At 41.5% G+C, this 24,905-nt stretch overlaps 1 protein-coding gene across 6 annotated transcripts in view; it reads right to left on the reverse strand.

The window, feature by feature from the left end:
- WDR11 (WD repeat domain 11) overlaps positions 1-24,905 on the reverse strand; it is a 99,596-nt gene that overhangs the window by 44,477 nt on the left and 30,214 nt on the right. For all 6 annotated transcript variants that reach the window (XM_053307549.1, XM_053307553.1, XM_053307551.1 and 3 more), the window contains exons 7-16: positions 18,918-19,032; positions 18,364-18,559; positions 16,645-16,748; positions 15,800-15,976; positions 12,018-12,102; positions 7,723-7,829; positions 6,415-6,490; positions 4,762-4,870; positions 4,344-4,468; positions 1,095-1,242 (exon numbers count right to left, since the gene is read on the reverse strand). In XM_053307549.1, coding sequence (XP_053163524.1) covers positions 1,095-1,242; positions 4,344-4,468; positions 4,762-4,870; positions 6,415-6,490; positions 7,723-7,829; positions 12,018-12,102; positions 15,800-15,976; positions 16,645-16,748; positions 18,364-18,559; positions 18,918-19,032 — 1,242 coding nt within the window. The remainder of the gene's footprint in view (positions 1-1,094; positions 1,243-4,343; positions 4,469-4,761; positions 4,871-6,414; positions 6,491-7,722; positions 7,830-12,017; positions 12,103-15,799; positions 15,977-16,644; positions 16,749-18,363; positions 18,560-18,917; positions 19,033-24,905) is intronic.

Raw genomic sequence — 24,905 nt, forward strand, 5'->3', positions numbered from 1 at the left:
AAAGGAAACACCCCTCTTCCTCCAAACTGGCTCAAACAGCAGTCATGGAACCAGCTTGGCACTCCCAGAACGGAATGCCAAATGGTTCCATGCACATTCCTAATGGCTATTGGGTCTGCTGCCAGAGGAAATAGGTACAGTCTAAATCCATGGACAGAAGTGCTACATCCATGTTAAATTTCCCTGTTGCAAGTATGAAGTTCCATGTGTGACATTTCACTGCATGAGCAATAAGGCAACTTACTGGTTCACAGGGTTTACCTTTTGCATATAACATGTTGTTAAAAGACATTCTCTAATGATTCTTATTAGTTAAAATACTACAACTGATTTTTGTTTCGTATAAGATAATTGGGTGGTTATTCCAGTCTTCAAAGTAACACTCTAACCTAAGTTTTTATCTTGCAAGGTAGATTTTTTTGTTGAAATATTTTTTACATTATCTTTACTTTTTTGAGGGTTGAATGCCCTCCAACCACTAAGTAATACCAGTTTGGGTTCTACTGACTTTCTGCCTGGTTAACACATAAATCAAACTTATTTTTCAGCTTTGTGAATATAAAAATTATGACCACTTTTCTCTTTTACTTCTATACTCTGCCTACAAGGGGCATGTTCTTCTGTTAGTGATGCGGGCAGAACAGAGTAAACTGCTAGACATTTATATTTTCTAAAAATGTGCTATTCTAAAAATGTATATTTTCTAAAAAAGTAAATATAAATTATTTACTCTTCTTCATTCCAGAAAACTTGGGCGCAGACTGAAATTAGTTAGTCTCATCAACATGAGTCTATCTTTTTATAACATGCAGATCTTTTGTAGCCATTTCACTAGTTCCAGTTCCCCTGCTACATACCCATTTTTGCTTTTCTTACCATCCAGCCTAATGAAGGATTCTCAAGAACTTGGAAGTTAGTTGTTCAGGTTTTTGCACCACTTTTTGTTTGCCCTAATAAAGGTATAATTAGAATGTGGCTTTTGGATCCTCCCCCCACCCTCCCCAGCAAATTATCTGTTATTAAAGACATATCCTTCTATGACTAATACTCTAATTAACATTAACATAATTAAATAAATTCAGCATTGAACTCACGTCAGGAGGAATTCTTGCACTGTCTTTGACAGAATTCCCCTCCACTGTCAAGTGAAAGACTTGCCCATCGGTATCTGTAAACACAAAGTGTTCCCGAGCAGAGATGTTCTGGCTCAGTTCGGATTTACTCTCAGCCTCCTGCAGTAAGCTTTGGAAGAAAAACAAAATATTTCCCTTTTTGGATCAAAAAGTTCAGGTTCACTTCATGAACACATTATTTATTTGAGGATCTATATCCCACCTTTCCATTTCCAAAAATGGAACTACTTAAGAAGGTTGATAAAGTTGAAACTCAATAAAACAATACAAAGCAATACACAAAATGCAGCAAAGAAAAAACAGTAAGGAGCTAATAACAAAGCAAGAACATTATTAAGTGACAGATAAATCAAGAGGTTGTTAAAAGGGCAGGGGGTGGGGGGAGAAATTGGCAGTGAAACCATGGCCAAGATGAAGGCACATGTACTTCCCAGAGAAAAGACTTCTATCGCCTGGGGGCCACAATAAAAATGTCTTACCACATTTCACAACCAAACACATCTCAGACGACAGCAGAGTATATAGAAAGACACCACTGGATGACAGCAATGGACAGGCACAATGACAGACATCCAGACTAAGCCTGAGCTGACATGCCACAGTTTTCCATTGCATGGGGGGGGGAGGTGGAGGTTCTGCTACTGCCGTTCCCTCTACAGCCGCCTGGGCCTACTGAAACTGCCATATATCTAAACTAGGGTTCAGACTAGGGCTTGGAGAGACCCAGGGATATAGTTTTGGCTGCGGAAAAAGGCAGGAAGAATAGCAAAAAATGGCATTCTTCCCCTTCAACCGCAATGGAAAATCCTAGCATGTCAAATGCAGCTTATTCTGGATGTCGGCCAGTACACACTTACAAAATAAAGAGTAACCTATTATTTCAACAGGATGAATACACATTCTTCAGTGATAAAAACAACTGGCCTATAGACACAAAAAAACTCCTTAGGAGTGAACAGCTGCTTCCATGAACATACCAAGGTTGTTCTCCCACTGCCAGAGCATAGCTCTGTGCCTCTCTTGTCAGATGTTGAGCTTAGAAAAAGCAGAGGCAGCTGAGAAGTCCTGCAGCCCGAAGACAAAGTTTGCCACACAGCCCCACTATAATATGCACATTCATGGTATGCAATACTGGATCTGGTGCACAAATCAGCTTGAAATCCATGGTATCATAACAGAAATTCAGACAGCTTCTAAGTGACATTTGTGGATAACGTTTAGAGAGTATAGTGGTTTTGCAAACCAAAATTCGATCATATGTATGGAATTTGTATACATATAAGAACTTTCATGTAACCTTAAGTTAGGGATGTGCACGGACCGGTTCCTGGGAGGGTGGAGGGGGGTATGAGCGTGAGTGTTGGCCATGAGCGTGGCAATGCTAATTGGGGCTGCAAGCAGGAATACTGCAGCTCAGCATGTCCAATTTTTTAGAGGTTGCTGGAGGTGGGGGGAAGCAGCAGGGTAGGGGCTGACAGGGAGGCAGTGCCTTCCCTGTCCCTTAAAGCTACCTCCAGCTACCCCCAGGTGACTTTTGAACCAGTTCGGATGCCAGTGGACCAAACCAGTTTGGCGCTCCAGAAATGGAAAGCCGAACTGGTTCCGTGCACATCCCTACCTTAAGTGTCAGGGACAGATCTAAATGAATGAATGAAGATGAATGGTGAAAGGCCTTGTGCACTAGCAAGGACTGGCTGGATCCAGGTGAGTGTCAGCTATTAAAACAGAAAGGCACATTAGGCAGACATTTAAGTGTACAGAGTCAGAATCTATCACATCAGTATTTACTTCCTATTCCTCCTACATGGCTTCTACTCCCCTTTCTATATCTCAGTGTTGTCTCATTATCTTTGAAGATAAAGGTAAAGGGTGCCGTCAAGTTGATTTTGACTCCTGGCGCCCACAGAGCCCTGTAGTTTTCTTTGGTAGAATACAGGAGGGGTTTACCATTGCCTCCTCCCATGGAGTATGAGATGATGCCTTTCAGCACCTTCCTATATAGCTGCTGTCCAATATAGTACCAACAGGGATTCGACGTGGCAACTTCTGCTTGTTAGTCAAGCATTTCCCCACCGCGCCACTTAAGGTGACTCTCATTATCTTTACCAACCAAAAATATTCAAAATGCTGCAAATAGCCAAAGGAATAAACGAATAGAATACATGTTGCCTGAATACTTGCGAACAGTTTGAGCATGGAATTTAGCGACTACTAGCAACGGTTTACTAGTCAAAAACAAAATGTGTGGTGAGCACATGTAAATACTATTCTGAACTGACCACTAAGAAAGTCCTTATTGTGACTATTATTAAACAGATGATTTATTCACAAAGGATGCTATTTATATCTCAAAATGTTGCCAAGTTTTGTTGGACAGCTAGCAAAATCTGGCAACAAACATTAGCCTCTGCACAATGAAAGGGCTCGAATTTACGCTGCATAGGTGGACATTTTCATATACAGTATTAATTGTGCTACTGTATTATGCTTAATTACTTTGTTTTTAACACTTGTATTGAGTATTTGCTGGTCTGTGACTACATCAATAAAGATTGATTGATTGATGACACACACACACACACACACAAGTGCGGGCGTATACTCACTCACTCAAGCTGCAATGGGAGTGAACCCCATCAAACTGTGGGATTTACTTCCAAGTAAAGATGCACAGGATTGCACTGTTAACCATGATTAACAGGAATGCTACACATCAGCTTCCAGGCCATGCTTTGGCTTTTTACACTGCTCTCACACAAAGGTGTTTCAAAGGCAGTTGGAATGGGAGGTCTTGTGGTAGCAAGCATGAACCAGGGGGACCCTTTGCTAAACAGGGTCCCCCTGGTTTGCATTCAAATGGGAGACATGTGAACACAGTAAGATAATCCCCTAGGGGATGGGGTCGCTCTGGGAAGAGTATCTGCCTGCTTGCATGCAGAAGGTTCCAAGTTCCCTCCCTGGCATCTCAAAGAGAGGCCTGAAAGAGACTTCTGCCTGTAATCTTGGAGAAGCCGCTGCCAATCTCTGTAGACAGTACTGAACTAGATGGATCAATGATCTGACTCGGTAGAAGGCAACTTCCTGTGTTACTATGATTTAAATCACAACATGATCATTTAATTTCCAAAATTACAAACAGCAGAGTATCTCTGGAAACAAAGCAGTGAAAGGAAACCCGATACAGTTTCTCACTGAGAACAGTGCCGATACCTGATCACAGAAGATTCTAAACTGCTCAGTTCAGTATCCGATACAACTGTTTGCCGGGCCATAGCTTCACGGGCTGCAAGCTGCTTCTTTTTTAAGCTCTTCAAGTTATGCGAAGGTGACCATTCCTGACAGAACAAGGCATTACTTTTCACTTGTAAGGATTACTTATCAACTCTAAATTCAGTTCAGATTTACTTGCAAGGGAAAAAATACATATTAATTAAAAAGGCAGCAATATGCAAGTCAGATTCCATTTCCTTCCAGTCTGTTTACATTAAGAGGGAGCGGGGAGGATTTCTACACCAGAGGATATAAACGGCATAAATCATTCCACAAGCAAATAGTCATATTTCAAACTATGCAAGATTTACTTATAATTTACATTTCTGATGAGAAGCTGACAGAATGAATTCCTTACCAACGCAGTAATTGTAGGGAAGTTTTTTGGCATTTCTCTAAGGAGAGTACATGTTCTGATATCCCACAGTTCCAAAGGTTTGTCTTTAAATACAACTGCTAAGTACTGCCTGAAATGAAAAATAAAATAATTTGTTCCACACAGCAGGAGCACAGAGCACTGGGCAATTCTCCTGCACAGACTCCAGTGAAATGAATGGAGCCGCTCCCTCAAGCCTAGCCCCACAACTTCGGCCTTCTCTTTCTTCTGCTAACCTTTTGTAAACCAAAACACATACTGCATCATCACTGTGTTGCAATCCCCTGCCCCCATCACCTGCTTTATTTTAGTAGAGCTGTTTGTACAGCCTGGGAAACTACAAGAGGATAGCATCACGCTAGTAGTGGCCGGTGCAGGCGCTGCCGGGGGCCAGCGGCGAGAGGCACCTTTAAGGGCAAATTAATTGGTGCTTACCTCTGCTCTTGCTGCACCTGAATGCTGCTCGGAGCAGCAGGGCACCATCCAGCACTTCCTGCAGCGGGGATCGCCTCCACTACTCATCTGGCCGCCCGCGGGGGATCGGCTCCACGGAGGCCAGGTGAGTGGCAGAGGGAATCCCCCACCGCAGGGGCTGCTGGGCAGTGCGCTGCTGCTCTGAGAGGCGTTCAGGTGCAGCGAGGGTGGAGGTAAGCACCGAATAATTTACCCTTAAAGGTGCCTCTCGCCGCTGCGCCCACCCACCCCCGGCAGTGTCCGCACCAGCCGCTACTGAATCATGCCCCACATTTTGTCTAGAGTGAAGGCCAGGGGGGAAACACTGAAAAATTCAGAATATAAGTTCTCTTCCAGCAAACTAAAAGGATTGGAGCAGAAAGACTAAAGAAAACTGTGGGAAAAGTTAAACTGAACGTATGCATAACATGAAACTGCAGAATGAGTTTACTGCTTATGATGTGCATAAGGCAAGTGCCTTAATTTACAATTTCTATGCTTTCTGTTGCATTACATGAGTGAATGTGTAAGCATCTCTCATTTGTAAGTTCTTTCCTAAGCTGAAGTTTGAAGTTATTTGCTGAAACTTTCATTAAGGTTTATTCATCTACCTTCCTTTCTAGATAGAATTCTATACCTACTACTGTGTGTACTTGCCAGAGCCAAGAGACTTAGAGCCTATTCCCACGATCACTAGAAAGTGGGCTTGAGCCTACTCGCTTTCTAGGGATCGTCAGAACCACCGGGCTCGTGGGAAAGCCCGGTGGTTCCAAGGTGACTAGCCCACCTGACTCCTCCTCCTCTTAGATGAGGTTAACAGAGTGAGTGCTCCATTAATCTTGTTTTTTTAATCGTGTGCATGGCGACACACGAGTAGACCCCCAACTGGGAGGCTACAAGCAGCCTCCTGGTGTCGGGGGTCCCCCCAGAATGCCCCGTGCACGTGTGCAAAGCATCCTGGGATTTCCGGGGGCTAGGAAGCCCCCGCTCCCCATGACGGAGCCAGTAGTTGTGTGGGTGGCCACACTAGCCTAGGAGTTTGGTCGTGTATGGGGAGAACGGGCTTAGTCCACTCTCCCCGCCAAACCCCGTCTTGCACTTCGCAGAGGTCATGTGAAGCGCCTCTTAGTGTAATTCAGTGCAAGATAAATATACCTGCTTTTTCTGTGTTAATCCACTTACTTCAAGTGAGACACCTTTATCATTTCAATAGCGGGTTCATCGTTGCCTCGCTCCCCACGAAATGCAATGCTTCTACCTAAAAACACAAGAGATACAGAATGTGTAAAGCACAAGCAAAGCCTCTGTAATTGTCCTGTCAAATACCTTTCCTTTCACCACACTGATCATCTTACATTTTTGTCTTCCTAGTCTATGTATTAGGTTCAGGCTTTGGTGCCTGCAATAACACACTGGAAGAACTTTCTGTATGATGGACACAGGCCAAACGAGATACTGAACATGAGATGATACAAGAGCTTTGGCTCCAAGCCATCCCATTACACTCCCTCTCCAACAAGAATGAAACCTCCAATTTCAACCTGTATTTTGCCATCATTTTCTTCCACCTTTTTTTTTTGCTTTCATGAATTAAAAATAAATAAATAACTCTCTGTGTGCAAGGTTCCAAAACAGCTGAACAGTCAGAACTTTACACTGAAAGTCTCCAATGTGCCTTATTCATACAATCTATTGCTATGGGTGCTGTAAGACAGGGAAGGTACAAAGAGATTCAGGCCTTTAAAAAACAAAATCCTGATATTCAATACATATGAAGCCCTATATATGTTAGCAGATCAACCTGATATTTCCATACATGCAGATTAATATCGGTCACCTTCAATTCTGCCAGCATTTCTAAAAGTGAGTGCATGAGACCAATTGTCCTTGCGTTCTTGGCAATCAGCCTACAGACAATCACAGGGATTCCCAAACTGTACGTTTCAATATTTATGAGATCACTGAAAGGGATGAATGGAGCCAGCAGTACTTAATGGCCACTGGATGACATGGCTCCAAGTTGTGCAAGGAAAATGTAGGGGCGGTTGAAGTGATATATCCCTCCCATCCACATGAGCCAGATGGATGGGAAAGTGCATGGGTTATGGAGCCAGGTGAATAACTGTGTTTGGGAAATGCTGACTTAACCAGGTTTTTCAGCCAATGCTGAATGTATTTGCATTCTCAGATGGAGTTATAATGTATTCAGTTTTAATAGTGTTCAATCTTTAGCTGACAATAGCGATTTCTTCTCATGCCCTAAGGAGGAGTCATAAAATGAATCTTGACTCACAGAGATAAGATTGTCTAAAATGTTTTTTTCATACAGACTTAAAAAAAACTTACATAAACTGCCCCATTCAATTATATCATCTTTGCCATTCTAACAGAAACAAAATCAACAGACAGGATCCCGAAGAAGCTAACATCACATAGATATAATTCCTCATCTACCTTGTCACAAGCAATTATGCTTCATAATATGTTTACCTGTGGGGAGATCAACCAACTGCAGCTCATTTCTTACTAGCCCTACATTATTGGGGGTTGATGTGGCAAAGGAAAGGAAGCCGCTCAAGCTTGTCCATTCAATGCCCCTGTCAGAGAAAAAGTGTGTTCACTGCATTAAATCAGAATAAGTGTCCCAGTTTTAATATAGTAGTTAAGCAGCAGCATTCCAGCAAAAGAAAGATTTCCCTTATTCAGATATCACAAAATCTACAGCAGCATTCCAGCAAAAGTAAGATTTCCCTTATTCAGATATCACAAATCACGAGTGCACAGAGCATGCTGGAGACACCCCCGAGCCAGGAGGCTGCTTTTTAGCCTCCCGGTCAGGGGTCTCCTTGTGAGTTGCCACGGCACGGAGCCGCACCGTGGCAAAACACAATCCGGAAACCCTGGTTAGTGGAGCGCTCGCTCTGCTAACCTGGGCTAAGGGGAGGGCTTTGCAAGCGGGTTACCTGCTTGTAAACCACCGGACTTGCCTGTGAGCCCGGAGGTTTACATGACCAGCAAAAATAGGGCTAGGCTCTCGTAGCCTGATTTTTGCTGGTCGTGAGAATAGCCTCAGTGAGTGCAATTAGGAGTTACACTACACTAATTTTATATACTAGCTCTACTCTTCAAAAATGTAAGGCTCATGGATTTTATATACAGTGCAAATTGTAACTGCCACTTTAATGGAACTATGGAACAGAGAGATGCAAAATCTCACTATTTTGAAACCTCAGAGTAAAACTCAGAGTAAAACTGAGGCAACCAAATGAAGTCACTCTTTAACCAGGTTAACAATAACTTCACTGAAGAAGTAGTGGTTTGTACCCAAAGGGCCTTTTCTCCTGGAGAAAGGACACCTTTGGTAGCAACCCAGTGACTGCAGGCTGGACGAGGGCTAGGGGTAGAGAATTAAAACGGAGAGGTCTACTTTCCTCCACCTTACCCTTTTAAAAACTCATACTTCACAATCCAAACACTTCTGGTTAACAGGGCAGTGGTGGCAGGGTGTCAAATGAACACCTACAAATTGCCATACATGCACTAAAGTTCCATATATCTTTAGAGGGGAACCCTCAACTGATTGCCTGCTCACAATTTTTCCAGTTTCAAACTTAGATTTTTCTGCCTATTTTTGTATGGTTTTTGTAACATGATACAATCTTCTCATTGGCAAGCTACCTATTGCATCTTTAGAAAAAGAACTTCATTGTTAGACTCACAGTAGACTGCTTCTATTTGTGCAAAGTTTGTAAATGAGGGAGAATATTTTATCTAGTGACAGATAGTGATTTATCCTTAAAAAATAAGGCCTTGATTCTCAGGACATCCCATTCTCTTCCAAGGGAAGGGTAACCTAAGAAGTATGTCCTGTGGAAATGCCACTCACAAAAGAAACCAGGAATCATTCATGGACTTTTAAAACTATCCAAGCTAGGTCATTACTACTTCTTGTGGCAGCAAATTCCAGAAGTTAATCATGAATTGTGTGAAGCACTATTCTTCTATACCGAATGTGCCAACAAAATGTCTAGTATTTTGTGAAAAGAAGAAACATTTTCTGTCCATTTCCCCCCAACACCATTCCTTCTCCCTCCCTCCTCTCAGCTAAAATGCTCTAAATGCTTCAGCCTCCCTAATAGGAGGGTCGTGTTCCTATGTCGGCACAGCTGCAGGCAAAAAGGCAAAATAAGAAACTTCTAATATGTACATGTTCGTTTAACATTAAAAGTCAGTAACAAGTTATTCCCACCCGTGCAATCCATTCGATACACTGCAGACATGAAGAAACATCAGTGAAACCGCTAGATGCCAGTTCTGCTATTATTGTGATTGGAAATCGTTGCCAGCTATACTGCTATATCAACATTGTTAACACTCAGTTCTGTCCATTAGATCCAGCAGGATTACAGAGGAGTAGAAAGTAAGTCTAGTAGCCCACTTTTACTTACAGGCATCAGCACTAGGGAGGTGCACGAACCGGTTCAGTGCCTCCTTTGGGAAGTGCCAAGCTGGCTTGGGCAGCTGCAGCCAAACTGGTTTGGCAGGGTGGGGAGTGGTTCCCTAAAGGAGCAGGTAAGCAGGTCCTTACCTGCTCTGCTGCCATCCTGCCGCTTTTATGGGTGCGGTGCTCGCTCGAGCAAAGGCCGCATGCAGCTTCAGCACTATTCCCTGCAGGCTGCGTGTAGCGTCAGCACACACGTGGCCATGTGCATGCTGACACCGCGCACCACCTGCAAGGAACAGCGCTGCAGCTATGCGCAGCCTTTGCTTGAACGAGCGCACACACGTAAAAGCGGCGGGATGGCAATGGAGCAGGTAAGGACCTGCTTACCTGCTCCTTTAGGGAACCCCCCGCTGGCACGAATGGCTCGTGCACATCCCTAATCAGCAGTACACTGGTTACGTGTATAAAGTAACCAAAGTTGTAAAATGGACATATTAAAAATTAACAATCTAAGACAACAAGGTGTCCATAATTTCAGAAACTATATAGCAATAACATGTTCTTCCCAAATTAGATTTAATGTCATTCACCTCATACAAAACTGAGAAAAACTCTTTCTTTCAAGCTAAAGAAACATGTGCTTTTAGTCATCTGCCCATCTTCACAAAAATAATTTTTAAATTTCATGTTCTATTCAGTTCCTCTCAGTAGTTTGGAGGCATATGGGGATTTCAATTTAATTTAATTTAATACCTAAATTGTTGAAAATGTTTTTAATACTTTCATACCACAGCATTTATGATTAGGAAAAAGCCCAAGCTACACTATCAATTATTAAACAGAGAAAAAGATGAAAGTATAACTATGCTTAAAGTTATGCATATAAAATTGTATAATGCATTGGTTGAACTTTAATGAGATAAAACATTTTAAATACTTTTAAAATTAACATTTGTGAAATATTAGCACTAGTATTTAAACTTTAAAATGTTACAACATTAATATAAAAATATGACAGGGTTCAGAAGATTTCAGAGGCTGAACAGGAAACTAAAGTTAAAGTTCCACCAGCAGTTAGTTACTTACTTAATGTATTCATTCATTCATTCGATTTCTATACCGCCCTTCCAAAAATGGCTCAGGGCGGTTTACACAGAGAAATAACAAATAAATAAGATAGATCCCTGTCCCCAAAGGGCTCACAATCTAAAAAGAAACTTAAGATAGACACCAGCAACAGTCACTGGAGGTACTGTGCTGGGGGTGGATGGGGCCAGTTACTCTCCCCCTGCTAAATAAAGAGAATCACCACATTAAAAGGTGCCTCTTTGCCAAGTTAGCAGGGGCATGTTAGCAGGGGCAAGTTAGAAGGGCTTTACATGACTGAAGAGGAAAGAAATTATACAATGATTAAAAGCAAATCTTCTTTCCCCAGGTATGGCTGTATGCAATATAAAGCCTCTAAATGATCTTGGCCACAGACCTCACAACAATGTTAACCATTACTTACTTCTAGTTGTTACTTGTGGTCTGACCTATTTAGCAGTGGCATAAGTCAAACTCTGAACTGGGTTGCCACATGACACAGATCTGATATGGCTTAAAATCCCAATTAATAAAGCATGAATGCTTCAAGGTACTGTGGGGTTGTGATGGGAGCCCTAACATAACTTCCCCAATCCCCCTGCATGTGTGCTGCTGCACAAGAGCCTGTAGAGTCCAGAGCACTCCCTGTGCTCTGGAAGAGCTCTGGAAGAACTGGACATGTCATTCACCCTTGCAGAACCTTTCCAGAACAGAAAGAGAGAGGGCCTCTTTCTTCCCACCAGCCTTCCACTTTCTATTTGCACCTCTCTGGCTTTTTGTTGTTGCTTTTTTCTCTAGAAAAAAATCAAACTGCCCATCATATTTCTGTGATTTATAATCAAATTTATGCTAGGCAGAATTATGTATGCTGGCTGACATCCAGTCTAAATTACTCATGAGTACTCCCACTGAAATTAATATGACAAGTTAGTCATGAGTAATTTAGTCTGGATGTCAGACTTAAACAGCTGCAATGTTTTAGAGCAAGCAAGGCTAATAATGTTCAGTCTTGATCAACAAGCACATTAGTAACCAGTTCAAATATTGATACTGCAAAAGAGCATCAAGACTAATTTTCACAATGAATCAATGTTTTCATAGAACTAGAGCTCTATATGCCGAGGAAGGTTACCCTACTGAAAAATTATCTGATACACTATTTATGATTAAGGCAAACACTTGCATTGCTTATAGCACATTAAACACTTTAATTTTCCTTTCCCCAAAGCATCATAAGCAATTAAAAGAAACTCACTTGACTTCACAGGAATGGATGCTTAACTCTTTATGTAGAAGCCCACTGGTAAGATTATACACCAAGACAGAGCCATTGCTTGTACCTGCAAAAAGTCATTTGTATATTTATAAAAAATTACAGAATCAGAAGGTTACCTTAACAACCTTCAAAACAAGCAAAACGGAATTTGTCAGACTGACCTTTTCACCTATTTTGGTCAGTTAATCCACACTTGAGTAATTAACTGGCCACTAGCAATGTTATCAAGCTGCCCAAATACTATGGGGAAAATCTTATAAGCCAGCTCCTTCAGTATAACAGGAGTTGGGTAGATGCTTGTGCAGGACACATTTCCCATAGACTGGAGCTCTACTTTTAAATACTGAGTCAGTCAATCATGTGGAATATACTAGGTCATTCTGAAGGCCAGTTCTGGCAGAATACCATTGGGCTATTCATTCCAGCAGCTACTTAATTAGGAGTTTCCCACATTCACAGTTCCCCCCCACCCCAATGATGGATGTAATATATGTAACATTTGTCTAACTAGTTTGTCTTAAACTAGCAGAATTATCACATTGGTCTTGAGATTTATTTCATACACACATGCTTTTTGTTAAAAAAAAAATCAGTGAGAAGTTTAAATCAGAGCAGTAGAAATTCTGGATTAAATACTTTAATAGCTGGCATAGTGCAAGGGAACATGGGTAGCTGGAGCACTGCCCATGCCCCTGTGTGCATGTATGCACTGCCAATGGGTCTGTGATGCAGTGTAGCAGCACTCCACCATAAGCGCTTTGTGACCACAGTTGCAGCCTAAATCCATTAATTACGTTGGACAAATGCAACAGCACTGGGAAAATTTATGTTAGGAGCTCCTGTAACCTGATTAAAGAGTGCATTGCATTAGCATCATCAGCTAAATGAAATTTATAAAAAGGATCTTAAGGTTGGGTTTGTGTATCAAATGTTGAGATTTGAGAATGAGCTGTGTGAAAATGATGAAATATTAGTCTCTAAGATGTGTAAGTTGTTGCTTTTGGAGGAGACAAGAGATGAAGTGGTTAAAACGACTATGATAAAATGAGCTCAAGATGTGGGTCATAATATAGATATGGCTGCTTGGGAAAAATTATGGAAAACTGGTTTAAACTTTACTGCATGTTATACTTTAAAAGAAAATTATTATAAGATGATGTATAGGTGGTATCTGACACTGAAAAAATTAGCTTTAATGTATAAAAAATGTTTCAAACAAATGTTGGAAATGTGAACAATGTGAAGAAACCTTTTTCCATATGTGGTGGTCATGCGGGAAGGCAAAGGCTTTTTGGGATATGATATACAATGAGTTGAAGAAAATTTTAAAAATGACATTTCTTAAGAGGCCAGAATCCTTCCTGCTGGGAATAACTGAAAGAGAGTTCTCCAGAAGAAATTTAACATTTTAAATGTATGCAACCACAGCGGCTAGGACAGTATATGCACAGAAATGGAAAGACACTAAAATGCCCCCAAAATAATACTGGTTGATAATTTTGGAATATGGAACATTTTGGAAAAATTTTGGAAAGCTTACAGCATTAATAAGAGACAAAAATTTGGAATGCTTTAAAGAAGATTGGGGACCATTTCTGCTTTACTTAAAGAACTATTTTTCTAATATGGACTTTTCAGTAGGGTTTGAAATATAGTAATAACAGCAAGTTGGGTTGGGTAAAATCGAGTAGTAATATGGAGTATGTATGTTTTGAATTATTATAGCAATGGTTTATATGTATAGTTATCATGAACCACGCAGATAGGTAAGAGGGAAGTCAATATTTACTTATGTGTAGAAATGAATGTAATTTGAATGTAAAGCTATTGTAAAAGCCAATAAAAATTTAAAATGCAAAAAGAGTGCATTCCATTAGGACAAAGTCATATCCTTCTGAGCTGGTTGGCATTTGTGGGGCAGAGTTACTAAGTATTCAGCAGGGGATCATTTTAGTTCACAACATTTCCAGCATTTTTTCAGTACTTATTTATTTGTTTGTTTGTTTGTTTGTTAAATGTGTATACTGCCTTTCATTAAAACAATACGAAGGCAGTTCACACAAAAATTAAAACAAGACAGAAAAACTGTGATGGAGACTGAGGAGTGAATAGCAACTGGGAGAGCATTCCTAAGTCTGTGGGCAGCAACAGAGAAGGTCCTGTTCCGTGTGCTCGACAGCTGAGCCTCCCTCGTTTTCGGCACCCGGAGCAGAGTCCCCTCAGATGACCTCGTCAAGCAGGCAGCAACCCTTGGGAGCAGGCAGTCCCTCAGGTATCCTGGGCCCAAACCATTAAGGGCTTTAAAGGTCAAAACTAGCACCTTGAATTGGACCCGGAAACAAACTGGTAGCCAGTGCAGCTCTTTCAACATGGGTGTGACATGATCCCAGTGGGCAGTTCCAGATAAAATAATTTCTGCCGCATTTTGCACTAGCTGCAGTTTCCAAATATTGTTCAAGGGCAGCCCCACGTATAGCACATTACAGTAATCCAGCCATGATGTGACTAAGGCATGGGTAACTGTGGCCAGATCCGCCTTCAGTTTGAAAATGCATTGTTAGCCAAGATGAGGCTGTTGACTTCATTTGCAGAAGCTTGTTGAAAATGTCGACTCAATGTGCTGCAGCTGTGATAAAGGTTAATTTCATGCTAGGGATCATTAGGAAGGGGGTTGCAAATAAAACAGCTAATATCATAATGCCCTTATACAAAACTATGGTGCGGCCACACCTGGAGTACTGCGTACAATTCTGATCACTATATCTAAAAAATGACATAGAACTGGAAAAGGTGCAGAAGAGTGCAACCAAGGTGATCAGGGGCCTAGAGCACCTTCCTTATGAGACAAGGCTACAATACCTGGGGCTATTTAGTTTAGAAAAAAGATGACTGCGGGGAGAGATGATAGAGTTCTAGAGGAAGTGGATAGCGAGAAATTTCTCTCTCTCACACATAACGCTAGAACAAGGGGTCATCCCATGAAATTGATTGGCAAGAAATTTAGGTCTAACAAATGGAAGTACTTTTTCACTTTTTCACACAACACATAATCAACTTGTGGAATTCTTTGCCACAAGATGTGGTGAAAACCGACAACCTGGATGGCTTTAAGAGGGTTTTGGATAATTTTCTGGAGGAGAGGTCTATCAACGGCTACTAGTCTGAGGGCTACAGACCACCTCTAGCCTCAGAGGCAGGATGCCTCTGAGTACCAGTTGCAGGGGAGTAACAGCAGGAGAGAGGGCATGCCTTCAACTCCTGCCTGCAGGCTTCCAGCCGTATCTGGGCCATTGTGTGAAACAGGATGCTGGACTAGATGGGCCTTGGGCCTGATCCAGCAGGGCTGTTCTTATGAATGGAAGGAGAGCTATGTTCATAGAAGGGGGCTTAAAGGAGGGAGAGCTATACTTGCAGAAAGTGTCCTTCTGCACTCTGAAGATCCCTTTCTATGAATGCAATTCTGCTTCTCTTCATAGAATGTGTTTCCTCAGATACAGTGGTAAGTTTGGTTCCAAGTTTATGGCAGGAAAATACACATTAAGTAAATCTATTTGCAGTTTCCAGGATTAAGAGGAACCCAATTCACCTGTTCTGCAAACAACATTTAGTAGCAAAAATAATTCAATGGCTAAAACAGATCAAACACATTCTATTTTAAACAGAAATAACTCCCAATATGTATTTGGTTTATTGCACATACTGTACATATTACTGCAAGAACATCAAACATGCACCAGACTTCACTGGTTTAAGATACCTACCAACAGCAAGAAGAGGCTGATACTGCTTTATATTTTTTGTGGTAAGAGGTGGGCACATGCGGATAGCAAACGGAGGCAAAGGAAGTCCTGAAAGAAGGCCTGTTAGCAGAAACTTCAGGAGCACTTCTTGAAAATAGTAGCTTTTTAGTTGCTCTTTGTTAGAAATTGTCCCTTGTCCTGTTTTATTGCAATACAAAGAAAGTATACCTGAACTTTGTTTTATTTACCAATACTAATTATCAAGCACAACTGTAAATATAGTATGTATGAATCGTAACCCTATTTCTACCCAACTCTTTGTTGCTCTGATTTCTTATAACAGTATCTGTCACTACATTAAAAAATTAGCAAACACCATGTCACACTGAACAGAAAGGAGACTGAAGTCCCCATAATTAATACGACAATTATTTCTGTCTGCTAAAATAGTTATTTAAGAATTCACATTGACTTTGTCAGTTACAAACTCAGCTCATCAAAACAAAAATCCTTAAACATACAGAAAAACCCTTTCACCCAAGTATAATGCTTGAACTGAATTTTACCATGTTCCTTAAGCTGCGAGTTGTCCAGTCATGCTTCACAATTATATCAAAACAAAGTATATTTACAAATAATGTTGGCTTTTAAATGAAAAGCTGTACATCATCTTTATATTTTTAAAAAGAATATTTTCAAATTTCAAAGAATTTACCTCATAAAAACCTGAGCAAATAAACTGAAGGATGTACATAGGAAGCTAGTAACCCTTTCACCCTTCACCCCCAGCATTCAGTTTTGAACCAACATCGTTCCATACAATTCTCTTTTTAGAGGCTGGAAAACATCTAGTCACACAGTCTTACCTATCATATTTTCTAATGACAAGTCCAGAAGCTTATTCTGGTGTGCTCCAACAGGAATTCCACAAAAAGAAACAGCAGAATACAAAGGAGACACACTCATATTGCTGCAAGGATGACAAAAACATCATAAAAATTGAGCTTGCAACATTCCACCACACACTAGCATAACCAAGACACAGAATCCAGGTGGACTATACAAAAAAATGGGTTGGGCCTTGCAGACAGCAGCACCCCCTGATAGGGGTCAAAGGGGACAGGAAATAGACATTTCCCATCCAATGTAATACATCTTCTCCCATAAAAGGCACTGTTGTGGTGTGCATAAAACGTTCCCCTAACATGAAATAGTTGAACAGTTGTACATGTGTGTATGTATACACACACATGCACACACACACATATGCATACATACACACAGAGAGACACACCCCTTAGAGGGTCATTTTGTTTAATGCACAGAGCATACTAACTACCTGCACACAAAGTCCATCATAATGCTGGGTATTGAGACTGTTAAAATACATTTCAATTCATGGAATAATAGAGGGAATAACTGAAATCTGATAAGAACACTACAGCTCTTTATCTAAACAGTGCTTGTGCTCCAAACCCAATGCTTAGTAGCCAGATAAAATAGATCCATTCCCTCTTGCATATTTCGCTCAGCTTAGAATTGCAGTAGACTTGCAACTGTAGAGAGGTCCCCTCTCTAGGGTATGACAAAACCTAGCAGCGGATGGGTATAAAGCTGATCAACAGGAATGCGTAGAAAGATCACCTTAATCGCTTTAGGTGGACATCTAGAATTTGTGTGGAATGCTATGTAGTTTCCAAAAAGTTTCACCCCACACAAAATAAGCTTCATGCACACCTGCATTTAAAACCATGGACACTGTTTCAGGAGAAACAATTTAGTGTTTGTCTTATTAAGATCCAGCTAAGTCTTCGACATACTGGAACTGTCTGTGTTGTACTTCACTGCTTATGTAAATTTTAAGTTCAGAGATGTTGCCATTGCCCTATATATACTTTATTATCTCTACTAGTTCCAGGAAAATAACTTTACACTGAGGGAAATAAGTATTTGAACCCCTGCTGATTTTGTCCCTCACTACAATGTATTTGATCCCCTGCTGATTTTGTCCCTCACTTATTTCCCTCACTACAATGCAAATCCATTGCTGACTTTTGGGCACTGGGCTTTTGAGGGTTTGTTTGTTGTTATTCTGTCTCTCACAGCTACAATAAACCTACCATTCCAATTATAGCCTGGTCATTTCTGTGTCAGAGGGCAAACGGACAAAATCAGCAGGGGATCAAAGACTTATTTCCCTCACTGTATATCCCAGACTGACAGCGTAGCTACTTAACTCAAGATAGCAAGGAAGTTTGCATGCAAGTTTTTTTTAAGATTGTGAGCTCTCTGGGGACAGCAAACCACCATCATCTTATTCTCTTTTCTATGTAAACTGCTTGGAGAACCATTTTTTGTTAAAACGCAATAGCTAATAATAATAAGTCAGTGGCATGGCATAATAGCCCTCTGGCACCCACGTTGCATCTTAGGTGGCAATTTGTGGATGGCCAGTGATTTCAACTGTAGAAAGAAAGGTATGCCATGTTTTTGACTATGACTCCTAGAAATGCAGCAGCATAAATTGCCTTCATGTATTCCCTTTGTTAAAAGAATAATAAAACAAACTGAATGTGTAACATTACCTAGTGTGAAGGCTTCGAGGTGAAATGGTTGACTTCAGCTCCCATATCATCACCCTACCATCACTAACTATGAGAGCTGCAGAATTTTCATTAACTGGACAACACACCATACTGAATGGACGAACAGTCTTGGTAACCCTGATAGCATCACACTGACTTCGTAAATCATAGACCAGCTCCTGAATAGGGTCGGGTTCTGTGAATATCAAAAGTACCAGATATCAGATACCTACAGTAGTTAAGGAAAATGAAGTTGCTGTGCTCTTCTTTCTGTCACTGTTACATCGTCAGTAAGTCCATACATGTCTCACATCTTCAGTCTGTGCCTGCCAAATTATGTTCAGGTTTATTTTAAAGAACATTATGACCATCTTGATAATTTTACTGTGAGTAAATTATCTGTATTGTGTAGTCAAATATCCTCAATCTACTGAGATGCTATGATCCTGGTTTTAACTGCTGATAGCCCAAGTTTGAAAAAAAGTAAATGCATATTTTGGCTATAAGGTTCTGATATCAACCACTGGTTTCCTAGATATTAGTAGCATCCTCACCTGCATCTTCATTTGGTGTACCACTTATGCTACTGGCAGACCTGCGAACTCTCAGAGTTATACAACCATTTTCATGTAAACAGAACAATCCATCGCGTTGAAAACATGGGATCACCTAGATAAAGACAAAGAACAATACCTCAAGTTAATATTCTCCAAGCTGCTGCCTTCAAAATTAATAAGCTAACACAAATCCCATCAGCTGACATCCCGACTAGATTTACTCACTTTCAATGGTACTTCCATGAGTAAATTGAGTCAGGATGTCAGCCATTGGTATTAATAAGGAGAAATAGTAACACCTGAGTCAAATATGCTTTAAGTGCTCTTGTACTGGACCAAGACTAAGTATGGAACAAGACAGGGATTGCCAAGTCAGAGGAGATAGAACAAACCATTGAATAACATTCTGAAGACACAAAACTGCTAGCCAATTATTCCAATCATTCACATGATCCTATAAGACACAAGATAGCTTGAGCAATTTGGCAGATTGTTTGTTTAAAAGAAATTGCTAAAATAATGTCACTCATTAAATTGTTACTATATAATGAACATACTGTTTGGATTGAATGTGATTAGCCTTGTAGCTAATATCAAACTGAAAGTGTTCCGATAAAGATTTGAGTCTCCTGTAGGTATTCAGCACACAACACAAGAAGTCTTTTAACAGGATGCACTCTCAATATCACTTATAATTAATATCACAGATATTAACTGCATTGCAATGCACTTTATTATTATTATTATTTGATTTTTAAACAACCTCACCCAGATAGCTCTAAGAGGTTCACAAACAGATTTAAAACAATAATTCATTAAAACAAAATTAAAACAAGTTTAAAATAATTTCAGTACTCCCTAAAGGCTAGGGTAAAAAGAATGTTTTTAAGGCTCTTTTAAAGGCTGCTAAAACTCTTAAGCCTCTAATATCCATAGGGAGCATGTTCTAGAACCCAGGAACAGCTACAGAGAAGGCCCAATCCCGAGTCGCTGCCAGCTGTGATAGTGGCAGCTGGAGCTGGACATATCCTGATAACCTTAAAGTGCAAATCTGATAAATGTTGAAGATGTGGGGGGAAAGAGGTGGGACTCTTACATCAGTTCCTTAATTGTAAGGTTATCTCTCCACTGTGGAAAAAGATAAGTGACCTATGTCAATTTAGGTATAGTGAGGGAATATCCTCTTAACCCTGTTTCAGTTTTGTTAGGATTGTCTCATGTTGTTGATCCAATCCAATCTTTATTACGGTCATAGACCAGAGTGATGTTGCAAGAATAACTCCAATCAATGGAAATGCATTGTAAGTGTAATGTATGTATGTACTCTTCTAAATAAACTAATTAAAAAGGTGCTGTGAGGATCATTCTTAAGAAGGCATAACCCAGTCCCAAGCTGTTCAGGGCTTTAAAATGGTAATTACCAGCACTTTGTATTTTACCTGGAAACATATCAGCAACTACAGCAGCTGTTTCAAGACAGGCTAATATTATTTCTCCAAGAAACCCCAGAGACCAATCAGACTGTTGCATTTTGAACTAACTGAAGTTTCTGGACGACACAAAGGCAGCCCCATGTAGAGTGCGTTTTAGTAGTCAAGCCGAGAAGTTACCATTGAGCGCATCACAGTTTTGAGATATTTATCTTCAAGGAACGGATGCAGCTGTCACATCAACTAAAGTTGAAGGAAAGCACTCTTGACCATAGCCTCCACTTGAGACACCAGGTCATACCTTTTCCTTTAGAGGGGAGTATAACCCCATCCAGAACAGGAAGTTCTATCACATCACTCAAATTATGACCCCCTCACCATTAGTCTTGTTTGGATTCAGCTTCAGTTTATTATCACTCATCCATCATGTTACTGCCTGAAGGCAGGCATTTAGCGGAGCTATGCCATTTCCTGATGATGATGTCATGGAGAAATAGATTTGGGTGTCATCAGCATATTAACACCCTGCTTCAAATCCCCTGATGATCTCATCCAACGGTTTCATGTAGATGTTAAAAAGGCATCGGGGATAGGATGGAGCCACGAGGAACACCATACAACAGATCTCGTTTCACAGAGCAACTATCCCTGAAATAGTTGAAATCTACCTGAGAGATAGGATTTGAAATCACCATTTGAAATCTACCTGAGAGATAGGAACAGAGCAACAGTGCAAGGCAGCACTGCAAAGCAGTACCCTGGAGAGAGGAGAGCTGGTCTTGTGGTAGCAAGCATGACTTGTCCCCTTAGCTAAGCAGGGTCTGCCCTGGTTGCATATGAATGGGAGACTTTATGTGTGAGCACTGTAAGATATTCCCCTCAGGGGATGGGGCCACTCTGGGAAGAGCAGAAGGTTCCAAGTTTCTTCCTTGGCATCTCCAAGATAGGGCTGAGAGAGACTCCTGCCTGCAACCTTGGAGAAGCTGCTGCCAGTCTGTGTAGACACTACTAAGCAAGATGGACCAATGGTCTGACTATATGGCAGCTTCCTACGTTCTGATGTACAACCCATTCCCAAGTCCCTCAGACAATTCAGACGGATACTATGGTCGATGTTATCGAAAGAGAGATGCAAAAGAACCAGTAAAGTCACACCCTCTGTCGATTCCTTGGTACAGATCATCCATCAGGCTGACCAAGGCCCATAGCCTGCTCTAAAGCCAGTTTGAAATGGGTCTAGTTAATCAGTATCCTCCAAAACTACCTGATCAGCCACCACCCTCTCAATCACCTTGCCCAACCAAGGGAGGCTGGATATAATTATCCATCACTGAAGGCTCTAGGGCAGATTTCTTAAGTAAAGGTCTCACATGGAGGCATCCTGCCCATCTCCAGTGAGGTACTTATGATGTCAACTAGGCCATCTCTAACAGCCTCCCTACTAGATGATATAAGCCATGTTGGGCATGGATCCAGAGCACAGGTAGTAGGCCAAACACCCCCATGAAGCTTGTCTATATCCCTAGGAGTCATAAATTGAAAGTGATTCATTCGAATCAAAACAAGAGGACACCCCTACCATTGACTCTGCAGTAACAGAGTCAATGGTAGTAACAGAGTCAACAGAGTAACCACTCTGAGCCATTTTTGGAAGGGCAGTATAGAAATCGAATTAATAACAACAACAACAACAACAGTAGATTCCAAGTCAGATTGAATCAGAGATATTTTATCTGCAAAAATGTTATTAAAGGCATCACAGTGGGATGATGATGAATTTAATTCAAAATTTAATTTCAGAGAGAAGGAGACCCGAGTCAATCCTCCCACAATTCTGAACAACTCTGCTGGACATGAACTGGCGGATGCAATAAGTGAAGAATAGAATTACTTCTTTGCTGCATGTATTGCCACAGTATAAGCCTTTAAATGGGCTTTGCATTGAATATTGTCAGATTCGAGTCGCGTTCTCTTGGACTTGTGCTCCAATCTTCTCCCTTGCTGTTTTAGCTCCTGTAGCTGTTCTGCATACCATGGGACCAATTATGAAATATAATGGAGAGGACGCTTAGGGGAAATTGTGTCTATTGCCCTGGTAAGTTCCCTATTCCAAGTCTCCACCAGGACATCAACAGAATCACCAGCAGATCCAACTCTAAAACCTTCCAAGGTCTCTTGGAATCCTATAGGATCTAATAGCCTTCTCTGGTGGACCACCCTAATAGGCCCTGCAGATGTGGGTTGTGGCCAGATGGTGGTTCGTCCATGACAATGGAGACACTATATGAGTCCCCACGGATGGAACACCACCCTGAGCTGAGCAAAAACCCAAATTGAGGGTGTTACCAGCTGTATGTGATGGCCCTATGTACATTTGGGATACGCCCATAGTTGTTATGGCTGCTGTGAACTCCTGAGCTGCACCAGACAAACTGTTCCCAAAGTGAACACTGAAGTCCCCCCAACCAAAAGGCTGGCCAAAATCAACTCCACAACCAGCTCTGTCAACTCAGTTAGGGACTCCTTTGGGCAGCAGGGTGCTTGATACACCAGCAGAATCCTCAACCTATCCCTGGTCCCCAGGCCAACATACACACTCAATTTAGGCCAACCTTTATCACAGGGATTCTGGTAAGGGAGATTTTATTCCTATGGATCATATCTACTCCAACCCTCCCTCCAACCTACTTCCCCTAACCTGCTCCACAACCGAGTACCCAGATGAGCCCAAACTGGGCCACTAGTCTCCCCCAGCCAGACATTAGTTGTGAAATGTTCATCACATAATAGCCAGGACCCCCACTTCCTTAAATGGATCTGCTGATGGAGGGATCTCTCTAGGGATGGGTTAACTCCTCAGGGCTTGCCTCAGACTAATGTGGAAGTGATCCAAGCTCTTCAAACAATTGGGGAAAATCCAAATCACTGGAGAAGCCAATCCAGGCAGCTTGGAGCTTATTTACTGAATGTATAGAATAATTTTCTACATTTGAGTATAAGCTCAAAAATGTAAACAATTTTTGGAGGACCTTTATTCTTTTTCCTCTAACTGGCAGGAGTCAGCGGGTTGGAGAACCTCAGGGTCAATTAATTTTACTGCTGCCATTACTGTAGTGTATCTCGGGACCACAGACTCTCACTTCTCCAGGCAGGTCAGATGCCACTGTTCCAATTGGGGCAGTGCTTCCTTACTCAGGAGTTGTTCTTGCCCTTTTCCTTTTCTGCTGGCTGACAGGTATATCAGCTGGTCAAAGAACTTCTTGGTTGATGAACTACGCTGCAGCAGCAGCTTAATTTCTCAGGGCTTCAGGTGGTCCTCCAAGTTCTCAGCCTCTCACTAGCAGTGGTGGCAGGAGAATTAACTGTAGTGCCATGGAGCAAGGAGAAAGCCACCTGTCCCCATGTCAGGACAAAAAGCAGTAGTGTTGCCACAAAGGACCCAAGTGCCTTTTCTCTTTATCTTCTTGCTGTTGCACTGACATATTGCTCTTCAGTGCGCCAGAACAAAGATGCAGTGGTGCTTAGTATTTGAAGTCTTTACACAGGCTACTGCAATGCATTTGGATAGCAGTAGCCCTTGGGCAGACTCCAGATTCCATGGCACACCACACTTCACTCTGGTGCACTGCTGCACAGCACAGACAGACAACAGGAGGGGAAGGAGGAGGCTTCCAGGTCCTGCACAGCAGCACTGCTGCCTTTTTCCTGATGTTTATGGGGGGCTTCTCCTCCTAGGTTGCTCAGGTATATCCTCCTGCCACCCCACTGATAGGAACATAGGAAGCTGCCATATACTGAATCAGACCATTGGTCTATCTAGCTCAGTATTGTCTTCACAGACTGGCAGCGGCTTCTCCAAGGTTGCAGGCAAGAATCTCTCTCAGCCCTATCTTGGAGATGCCAGAGAGGGAACATGGAACCTTCTGCTCTTCCCAGAGCAGCTCCATCTCCTGAGGGGAATATCTTACAGTGCTCACACATCAAGTCTCCCTTTCATATGCAACCAGGGCAGACCCTGCTTAGCTAAGAGGGCAAGCCATGCTTGCTACCACAAGACCAGCTCTCCTGATGTTGAGACCAGTAAGTAAAAGGTGGGGAAGTAGAGGGTGAGAGCCTGCAGAACTTCCCCAATCTCAGAAAACTCCTCTTGAGGCTCAGTACTGAACTTAGCACAGGCAGATTAAGAAATAAAACTTCAAAAGGCAATATGCCTGATTTGACACCAGAAACCACCACCATGTGGAATTTACCAAAAAGCTATTCTGCACTGATTATTTTCTCTGATTTTGGCAAATAGTTTTTAAAAAATCTCTCTCCATAAAATGTAGTTGTTGGTATACATGGGATTATTTAACAGACCTAACATGTTTCAGGTGTGTGCATATTCACATGGGCATACATTTATCCAAGAAATGATTCAGTGTCTCAATACTTTTCTAAAGTTTTAAATCTGAGTAAGAATCACAGGAAAGTGATGCTACTGAAGCATGTAAATTGTTTTTGAGTAAGATTTTTATGGAGAAATACTTTCAAAATGCCACCATCTCCATTGTCA

Source organism: Hemicordylus capensis, chromosome 3 (genome assembly GCF_027244095.1).
Source record: "Hemicordylus capensis ecotype Gifberg chromosome 3, rHemCap1.1.pri, whole genome shotgun sequence".
Lineage (NCBI taxonomy): Eukaryota > Metazoa > Chordata > Lepidosauria > Squamata > Cordylidae > Hemicordylus > Hemicordylus capensis.